Source organism: Lynx canadensis, chromosome E3 (assembly GCF_007474595.2).
Source record: "Lynx canadensis isolate LIC74 chromosome E3, mLynCan4.pri.v2, whole genome shotgun sequence".
NCBI lineage: Eukaryota > Metazoa > Chordata > Mammalia > Carnivora > Felidae > Lynx > Lynx canadensis.
The window spans coordinates 15836810-15847658 of record NC_044318.1 but is presented as its reverse complement, the minus strand read 5'-3'; the positions used below and the strand labels follow the sequence as shown (position 1 = coordinate 15847658).

General features: G+C 46.1%; 1 protein-coding gene across 1 annotated transcript in view; it reads left to right on the top strand.

Moving 5' to 3' along the window:
- Nucleotides 1-1247: 1247 nt before the first annotated feature.
- The window catches only part of GPR139 (G protein-coupled receptor 139), a 38505-nt gene continuing 28903 nt past the window's right edge, over nucleotides 1248-10849 (top strand). Inside the window, exon 1 of the mRNA XM_030301501.1 lies at nucleotides 1248-1371. Coding sequence (XP_030157361.1) covers nucleotides 1248-1371 — 124 coding nt within the window. The remainder of the gene's footprint in view (nucleotides 1372-10849) is intronic.

Below are 10849 nucleotides of genomic sequence, written 5' to 3'. Positions count from 1 at the left end.
ACCCTCCTACACTCAAGAAAAAGGGGGGTGTCTATGCACCAAAAATTTCCAAGATTGCCTAGGTCCCACCTGTTTACCTCTCCTCTCCTATGCTTCACTCAACTTTCAAACTAGACCACCCTCAAATGACACCCACATGAATTTGTATGTGTTTGAGTTGTCACGTGAGTGTGGTCTTTGTGCATGTTGATTAGGGTGCTCCTGTGTTTTCACGTGTCTTGCTGAGGGATGAAAGGGCCTCCGCGTGCCTGTGAGTGAGTGTGTGTGTGTGTGTGTGTGTGTGTGTGTGTGCGCGCCCGCATAACCGGGTATTGTGTGTCTTTGTGTGAGCGTGGGTGAGTCTGTGTGTGAGTGGTTGCAACATCTTTACTCCTGACAGAAGGTCTTTGCGGCACACTTCTCTCAGCCAGCCTGCATCCTCTTCAAAGGCACTCCAGCTCAGGGACAGTCCACCTCTGGCCTTCTCCAGAATCAACACACGCATTGAGACGCACGCACACTTCCTTTCAAGCGCTGTTCCTTTGGCCCAAGAGAACCGACAAACCTTGAGCATCCTCGCTCCGACAGCCTCCTCCCCACCCCCCAACCCCACCCTCCGATGCCCTGGCTGAAGGATCCTCTACATGGAGATGGACTCAGAGCACTAGCAACGGAGAAGGAAAGTGACTGGGAGGAGAATCGAGCAAGGCAAACTGAGGACACGCTGAAGGAGTACGGAGCCAGAGCCGCTGCGGGGAAGCAGGTCCCACCCACACCACGCCCCTCCCGCAGAGGGATAGCTTGTTCCCACCCCGGTCTTCCTCTGGGGCTTCCAGGTCTCACTCTTCTCCTCAAACTGGAGCTGTGAGAGGCAGCTGGGACCCCCTCCTCCCATGCATCCCCCTCGCCCCACCATCCGCGTCCAGGCAGCTGCTGATTGGCTGCGGGGAGCAGCGCCCCAGCTCCCCGTCTCCGAGGCGGGAGCGGAGCGGGTCCGAGGTGGGAGGCGCACGAACCGGCTCTGGGAGCCCCTCCCAAGTCCCTGTGCCCAGCGCCCTGTGCCCTACGCGACGGCCGTGCCAGGACTCCAGGAGGGCAGGTGTAGAGGGAGCAAAGGGGACCACGGCCAAAGGTAGAAGCAAGTCCTGCAGAAAGAAAGGCGCTGCTGCTCCGGCTGCTGCCTCCGCCACTGCCGCCACCACCGAACCAGCGTCCAGAGCGGGGCTGGCAGGCCAGGCACGGAGACGAGAGGAGCGAGGGGCGAGCTCATGGAGCACACGCACGCCCACCTCGTAGCCAACAGCTCGTTGTCCTGGTCCCCCGGCTCGACCTGCGGCTTGGGCTTCGTGCCCGTGGTTTATTACAGCCTCTTGCTGTGCCTCGGTTTACCAGGTGAGGAGCGTGGGGGAGAGGGAGGAAGCCGGGACCCCTGAATGCGGAGCGACCCTGTCTAGAACCCCCAGGCCTAGACATCCTCGGCGCGTGATCCCTGGCGCCCCTTCTGAAAAAGTTTAAGCCTAAGGGCAACAGCGGACATTTCCAGACTGGGGAGAAAGGAAGTTGCTGTGCCTGTCAGGGACTCGTGTGTGTGTGTGTGTGTGTGTGTGTGTGTGTGTGTGTGCGCGCGCGCGTGCGCGTCTCGAGCGTGCGTGGCAGGTGATGGGCATGGTGTATGTGTTGGTGTGAGTGTGCGCGTGGATTCGAGTATTTGCATGAGCATCTGAAGCGATCCGCGTCCCCGAAGGTGTCCAGTGGGGGCTGTGTGACTTGACCGCACTTCCCCACAGCTTTCTGGGGTTTCACTTCTCTTGTGCCCCCCCCCACATCCACTCCAGCCTGAGAAAACCTCTGCCCCCTCCCCCACCGCGCGTGTCACCCCTGATTGGAGGTGAAGCCAGAGGTTCTGATGCCCAGCACTCTTTCTCTGGGGCTGCTGGGATGGAGCAAAGGATGAGCCCCTATGACCCCTAAGCGAGGAAGGGGTCTCCAGGGAGGCTAGGAAGAGTCTGGGTGGGTCTGGGACCATGCCTTGGCCAGGGTAAGGGTCCAGAGACACCCACAGGCTTCAGAAGCCACCACTTCAGGGGGTCACAGTCTCCTTGAGGACATGCCTTGCCCCCTGGCTTTGCTTCCCTGTCCATCCATTCTGGGCAGCTGATGACCGCTGCGGATGTCTGGCTGGTCCCACATCTTAACATCCTCTCCAAAGTGTGACTGAGACTTCTGCTGAATTCCTGAAGAGAGCTGGGCTGCTGGGGGCTGGGGGTGCTTGCTGTTTGTGAGAGAGGGGGAGGGGGTTCCTGGGGCTCCAGCTTGAGATAACCCCTTCTTCCAGATAGTCTCTGAGACGGTCTGTGTGGCAGAAAGATTCCTAAAGATCACTTGCAAGCAGACAAGAGAGGGACAAAAGGAAACAGAAAGAAAAAAATCCAGCATACAGCCTAGAATCACAACATCATCTACCCTGCCATTCCGCATCCTGGGAACTTGGGAGCTGGATTTCTGAAAGCCTTGTTGACATTTCCTTTTCAAAACATTCAACTTGGTGGTCAGGGCCCCTGATAAGGTTGTTTATATAAATTCCCCCTCCCAAATTTTGGAAGGAATGAGAAAGCATAAGTTTACAATCACCAAGCCTCTCTCCCAGCGAGTGATGAGGTTTTTATTACTAACTAATCGTTCTGGCTGCCCTGGGAGAGACGCTCAGCCTCTGATTCACCCTGCTGGGGCAGCAGCACGTGTCCTATAATTACCTTGAGCAGGAATTGATTTGTCCAGTCCCCACCTCCCCATCAGCCCCCCTGAGCCTCTCCCAGAGCTCTCTTTTAGGGAGTGAGTTTTTGAGGAGGTTGGTTATTGGTGACACTTGCTGAACCAGAGAAGTGATAGCCGCCCCTTTTCCCTTCGGCTCTCACATCAGAATGTCTGACCCCTCCGCCTTCAACCCTCCATCTCCTCTGCTGACTAAAGAAGCTACTCTCTCAGGCTTTCCTTCTGAAAACCCTTTAAGGGACAGAGACATAAAGACGGGGAGGCTCCAAGGGCCCAGAGCAGGGACATGAAGATGAGTAGAACAGGGGAAAGCTGACCTTCAAACACCTCAAGGTGGAAAACAAGATACCTCACATCTTTACAGCATAACTCCTATGCCAGACATGGCCTTCCTGACCCATAGCATTGGCACCTATTGTGTGCCAAGCAGTCCTAGGCACAGGCTCATCATGGCTGAGCCCAGGGTTAGGAGACAAAGAGAGAGGGATTAGGATGAGAACTTGGAAGGCACTGATAGGTTCTTATGCTCCACTAAAAGCTGTGACCACCTACTGTGTGTCAAGTGCTAAAGAGGTGCCTACAGGATTCAAGGAGCTCACAAGTGGAGCTTGTGGTGGATGCAGAACGACCAAGCATTCTGGAAAAGGATGATTGAAGAGGGCAGGCTTGCAGGAAGATGATAGGTTGATAAGTGTTTTGTTAATTGCTTGCAAGGTGGTTCAGAAGGTGAAATCCTTAAGTCATTCTCTTAGAACCATAAGGGCAGGCAAGTATGTCCTAGTGACTAAGAATGCAGACTGTAGAATGAAGCAGAGCTGGTTGTTAACATGTGGACCTTCTGTGTTTCTGTGCCTCAGTTTCCACATCTGTAAAACAGGCATTAGGACAGCAGCCACCTCCCGGAATGATGGCAAGAAGGAAAGACGTTGATGGAGATGATGGTGCAGGTTAAGCGCTCAGCTCAGTGCCTGACACACCACACACTGACTGATTGCTGCTGTGACACTGCAGTTGTGGTCATCATGAAGCTGATCTGGTTGTAAGGAGGGGGACTGCGTGGCATGGGAGTCAGAGAAGGGACTGGGAGCACACAAGAAAAGCACTTAGCTCAGCGCCTGAGCTCACTACAGTATTCCCCTCCCCACCCCCAGCTACCGGCAATTAGCAAACCCTCATTACCCTGCTACTGACCAGGATGCACAGCTATGCTGAGTGTGAAGTAACAGACCACAGAGCTTGGTCATATTGTTGAAAACTGAGATTTTAATTGAATCACTTTTCCTGGCAGTGAACTCACCCCCATTTCCAAATTCTCACAGTGATTGGAAACTGAGGGGTGGATGAGGAGTGGCTGTTTGGCAACAAGGGAGCTAGTGACTAGGAGAAAGCACGGATGTTTCTTACCTCCTTCAGTATCTAGACTAAAAGGAAGAGCTTGGGAAAAGCCATGTGGTCCAATCCCCTGCCTCTAGGAATCACCTCAGTCTAACTTAACTGCTTTGGAGTGGGACCCGGGGGTCCTAATATGAAGTATGGGCACAGCTCTGCCACTTAAGAATTTTTAACATTTCTGTACCACAAATTACCCCACTTGTAAAATGGGGGTAACAGCACTACCTACTACCCACACAGATAATGTATATTAAATAAGATCATCCATATAAAAATTGCTAAGTACAGTGCCTGGACTGAGGAAAACACTTGTTAGTGCCTTCTCTGCACAGGATCTTTTTCTATGCTAAATGCTTAGATTATTGCACTTAATCTTCACCACATCCCTGTGACCTGTACATGTCCCTGAACCCATTTTACAGATGAGCAAACTGAGATTCTGAGAAATGGAGCATCCTGTCCACAGTCACACAATCAAACCAGTATGTAAACACCTGCTCTTTCCATTGTACCACGGTGCCTTCATTATTGCCAGGAAGTTCTTCTAACTAACCCCAGTCCTTTATGCTGTGTACTCAGTGGAGAACATTGGTGTGTCCCAGCTGTTCCTAAAACTATGTCTCTTTTCTCTTCCTTTTAAGTAAGCAAGGTGTTTCTAGCTTTTCCAAATGCATACAATAAACCAGTAAAGCTAACAAGGTGCAGTTGGGGACCCTGATGGGGCCAAATGGGACAAGATAGTCCAAAGCAGAAGGCAGTACAGGAAGAAGAGATGAGCCTGATGCCTGAGGGAAGAGAATGGCAGGGAGGACGGGTGAGCCTGGCTGATAAGGAAGGAGCAGCACGAAATTAAACTGAGATATGAAAGATATTTTTTTAAATTTTACCTTCTAAAAGGCACCAGGGATGTTACGGGAGACAAGGTAAGGAAGACGATAGCCTGACACCACACACAGCCCAGCAGATAGGAGCATTTCTGGAACTGCCCTGTGAGGATGGTAATACCTGCCTGTGAGGATCGGTGCACAATGAAGGAGATGATGAGTCTGTCACCTGTCAGATAGTGCTTTGACACATGGTGGTTACAGTTGCTGCTAACAAGAGGTGAGAAAATGGTGACTAGCAAGCTGGACTGAGCCCTCAGATGCATTCTCTTTTGAGAACCTATAAACATCTTTTGAGAAAATATAGTAAACAGGTTAACAGTACAAGGTGTGGAGTTAGACCTCTGGGGTTTGAGTCCTGGCTTTGCTATTTATATGCTGTGTAACTTTAGGCAAGTGACTTTACTCTCTGCCTCAGTTTCCCCATCTGTAAAATTGGATGATGATAATAATGGCACATACCTCATAGAGTTGCTGTGAAAATTCAGTGGGTTATATATTTAACACAATGTCTGCCACACAGTAAGCACTCCATAAGTCATATTTTTCATCATTTAAAAATTAGGAAAATTAGGGACGCCTGGGTGGCTCAGTCGGTTAAGCGTCTGACTTCAGCTCAGGTCATGATCTCACGGTCGTGAGTTCGAGACCCACGTCGGGGTCTGGGCTGATGGCTCAGAGCCTGGAGCCTGCTTCCAATTCTGTGTCTCCCTCTCTCTCTGCCCCTCCCCCGTTCATGCTCTGTCTCTCTCTGTCTCAAAAATAAATAAAAAATGTAAAAAAAAATTTTTTAAAAATTAGGAAAATTAAAGAAAAATTCTCAACTTGTCTTATGACACCAGCTTTACACTAATACCAAAGCAGACAAAGATATTACAAGAAAACTACCAATCAATATTCCCCATGAACATAGACACAAAAGATCCTCAATAAAATATTACCAAATCTAACTCAGGAATATATAAGAATGATAACAAATCAAGATAAAGTTGGGTTTATCCCAGGAATGTAAGGCTGGCTCAACATCTGAAAATCATTCAGTGTGATCCACCATAATAAAAAACCTAAAAAAGGAAATCCATATGATCTTCTCAGTAGATATAAAAAAGTATTTGACAAAATTCAACATCCATTCATGATAAAAATTCATCACACTAGAGAACTTCTTTAACCTGATAAAGGTTATCAATAGGTAACCTATAGCTAACATCATATGTGATGATAAAAGATGGAATGTTTCTCCTCTAAGATCTAGAACAAGGCAAGGAGATCTGTTCTTGCTACTCCAATTCAACATCATACTGGAAGTTCTAGCCAGGAAAGAAAATGAAATAAAAGGTATACTGGAAAGGGGCACCTGGGTGGCTCAGTCAACTGAGGGTCTGGTTCTTGATTTCAGCTCAGGTCATGATCTCACAGTTTGTGAGTTTGAGCCCCTGCATGGGATTCTCTCTCTCTGCCCCTCACCCACTTGCACTCTCTCTCAAAATAAATAAACTTAAAAAATTGTTTAAAAAAAGGTATACTAGAAGGAAGAAATTAAACTGTTTCTATTCACAAATGATACAATTACCTTCATAGAAAATCACAAAGACTCCACACAAAAAAAGCTCCTCAGAATAAGTGAGTTCACCATGTTTGCACATGTTGCACCATGTTCACACTGTTAATATGCAAAAACCAACTGTATTTCTATGTATTAGCAATCAACAATTTGAAACTAAAAATTGGAATTAAAAAAATAGATTTCCAAGTTTCCTTGAAAAGCCAGAGGAACTAACATTAGGCACATATTCCCAGAAGGTTGGCTGCAGATGAGGAATGGACTGCTTTCCTATGTAGCTGCTTTTTGGAGAGAGAGAGAGAGAGAGAGAGAGAGAGAGAGAGAGAGAGAGAGTGAGCCTTAAATAGGCAATGACATTCATATTATTCAAAAACCTAGTAATATAAAAAGGCACACATTGCGAAATCTCCCTCCCATCCATTTCCCCTGCTCACCAATTCCTAAATCCACCCCATCATCACTACTACACAGATAACGAGGGCATCAGTATCTTGGTTTCTTATTTGTTCTTTCAGAGTGTTTTAGTTTCTATACAAGCAAGTATGAATAGAGGATCTCAACTCTTCATTTTTTTTTTTACTGTTCTCAAAATGAGCACATTATACACACTGTCCTCCATCTTGCTCTTTTTCACTTAATATATTAATCATCCATCATGGTATATTGAAGCTTTTTCATTCTTTTATGAAGCTGCATAGTATTCCATTGTATATTTGTACCATAATTTAATGGGTGCCCCTTTCAAAATCACATAGGCACTCTTATGTGAAAGTCCCTATATGCGACACCTCACTGTTCTCTGTAACATGTATGGCCCCTCTTTATGCACATTTGGCCCTAGGATCCCTGTTATAACAGTGGGAGAAAGAGCACTGCATGAGGAGTCCTGGATTCCAGGCTATTCTCTAGCAATAACTCACAGTGTGGGTCTGTCAGAGGCCTGAGAGAGCTGGGCTCTGCTTGTATAGCTCAGTTGGAGACATGGCCCATAAATGGGACACAAGCGTTGACCAGTGAAGTAGCTATGCTGGAGGCTGGTCGGGTTGGCCTTGGGCTGGGGCCCAGAACAGGAGCTTTGTTGTCCTTGCCCCTGCACAATTTCTGTAGTGATCCCATGTGTAATTTCTGCTTTTGAGGTTGTGTATAAAATGCATTGCACTGGAAATGAATGGACATGGATTTGGATCCTGTATCTTACCCGTGTTTTGTTGTGTGATCTCAGATATGATACTGTACCTCTGAGTCCCAGTTTTCATTTGTAATAAAATAATCAGCCAAGTTCAGCATTTAAGAAAGAGGTCTCTGATGTTAGACTGAATGGGTTTGAATCCTAGCTTCCCTACTTACCAGTCTGTGACCTTGAGCCAATTTCTCACCCTCTATGAGTCGCAGCCTCATCAATGAGGTGGGGCCATACTAATACCTATCTCATAGGGTTGTTGTGAGGATTAAATGAAAATGTAAAAATACTTAGCACCATTCTTGGCACATGTTTGCTCTTGTATAGAGTAAGAGTTCAGTAAGTGTTATTAACCTTCTGTGCCCTGCATTGTTAGTGTGGTGATCCAAAATAAAATATGCAAAGGCTTCTCACAATCCCTCAAACATTGTAGGAGCTCAATAAAGAGTACCTGGTGTTGTTTTTATTGTTTAACATGTCAACAAGCCTTGTTGACCAAGGTCTTTCCCATACAATTCCACTCAGAGTGCACCCACCAGGAATGAAACTCCTTGCCCTGGAAAACTAAGAAAGAATTATCCAATGGATTAAACAATCAATTCCATCATAAGCCTAAGGAATTTGTACCTCTCAAAGAGTTGCCTGTGGTTCAGTGAAACCTCCAGAAATACCATCAGTCCAGAACATGAAACCTTCTTCAGCTAAAGTTGATAAAGGGACTGACAAGCACCCAGAAGAGTGCCCTGCATTCTGCAGCCAGGATCATAAACAGAAGTGATGCAGGGAGGTGAACACAGATCCTGCCACTGAACCTCCATGTGATCTGAACTGTGTGGGCAATGCTGATAGGGGATGCTAGCCCTGCACAGGGTGCCATGAAACGCTGGGGGCAGGGAAGGGCAGGTGTCTTGAATTCAAATACTTGCTAGAGGCAGTCAGATAGCATAAACAAAGTGGCCCAGTTTTAAGAAATATTTCACTTACCCAAAGAATCATCCTTCCCTGCTGTTTTTCTGAAAACATGTGGTCCTTTTGGTCTCTCGAATCTTCCCTCAGTGATAGAGACGTATGTACCAAAACCACTGCACTCTCCTCTTAACAACTGCTAGCACGTTTGTTGCACTTACTATGTACTAGGGATTCTTCAAAGCATTTTACAGGCACTAGCTCATTTAATTCCCACAATGACCCTTTGAGGTGTGCATACTTATCATGCCCATTTTTCAGATGAGAATGATGAGATGCCCATGGTCACATAGCTAGAAATCAACAGAGTGATAGTCATTACTGCTATCCAGCTTTATGATAAGAAAATGGCAACACACACACAATGACAGCTGACAAGCAACACTTGGACTAGATCACTAGGGACAGGGGTAACAAACAATAGGGAGGAGTGGGGAGGAGTAAGGACTGGAGGAGGTTACAAAGTACCATCACCACTCAGCTCTCTAGCCAATGCAGTGTTGCCAAATTCTTCCAAAAATCTACAAATCTAGATTTTTATATGAAATATCCTAATGTTTCAATGTTGGCAACTAATTCAAAAATTTTAAAAAACACTGTGCGAGCCAGCACTGCATGAGCCAAACCAAACATATCTTCAGGCTTGATACAGCCCACCAGGCTGCCAATTCACAAACTCCAGAGTGGGTAAAGCTTTAAGAGGTACCAAGAAATGCCAACACAGTGCACAGTGTGTGGAGAATAAAAACAAGAAGCTAGGGGGAGGAGTAAGGAATAAAAGAGAGGGAGACCCAAAGAAACACATGACTAAAAAAAAAAAAACAAGCATGCCAACTCAGGAAACCAGGGGTTTGGCATGACTAGAAGAAAGGGCTCCAAGTAGTACCACAAATTGCATGTTGACAATGTCCTGGAACACAAATCCCCCATTTTTTTTTTGTAAATGGGAAGAGCCCTTAGAACCTGACAGCATGGTGGATTAGGATGTGGGCTCATGGTCTCCCACTGACCTGGATTCAAGTTCCAGCCTTGTGACTTCCTAGTGGCAGGGCTCTGGCAAGTTGCTTAAACCTCTCTGAGCGTCAGTGATCGTCTCTGCAGAATGGGTATAACAGTGCCTTTTTCACAGGGTGTATGTACAGACAAAATGAAGCAATTCATGGCTAGCAGGGGTCCCAATGTCTGCCACTCCATGGCTGCTGTTTTTTTAATCAATGTCAGCACCATCATTTTATAACATGAGGAAACTGGCACCTTAGCCAATGTCACAGAGCTAGGAATGGCAGAATCTAAACCAGAACTTAACTTTTCCAACTTTAATTTAGTTCCCTTTTTATAAAATCACACTGCTAGTGATTTCTTGAGGAAGCAAAGTGATAGGAGTAAAGGAGAAACAGGCTGTGGAATTTTAGAACTCAGAGTAATCATCTAGATTTGGGGGCATTTTGTTGTTGTTATTGTTGTTTTATGTAGGATTATTTTAGGTGGCACAAGACTGCATCATTATTTAATCCCTTTTCAGTTTTCTCAACCTTTCTGATTCTATCAAAGGGAAAGTCTCATCTTGGTGCTAGTATGTCTTTAACACCTTTTCACGCGTGCTAAACCTCCCTTATTAACAGACACAGAGCAGGCCTAGAGCTCGGCCTTGGGAAGCAGCAGTATCTAGCTAAAATTTAATGTCACCCTTGCACTGTCATTATATTTATGTTTAAGGCTATCTTCTGTTTACAACAGGGAGGTGGGTTTGGGATTCAGGGTTGCTATATATGCTGTCCAATATAGTAACCACCAGCCTCACATGGCTATTGAGCACTTGACATTTGAGTAGCACAACTGAGGAACTGATTTTTTCATTCAATTTCATTTCAATTCATTTACAATTAAGACCTGATACTTGATTCAGTTATTGGACAATAACTGTATATTGGAACAACTTGGGTATGTGAATCTACTCTGAAATTTTCAACTGTATATTTTATGATATCTAAACAGAAATCAGGATTTCCACTGAAAAATTTAGCATCCTTAGAGAAATGTGCTCAGAATGTAAAATACATGCCAGACTTTGGACATTTAGTATGAAAAAAAATTAAATATCTCATTAATAAT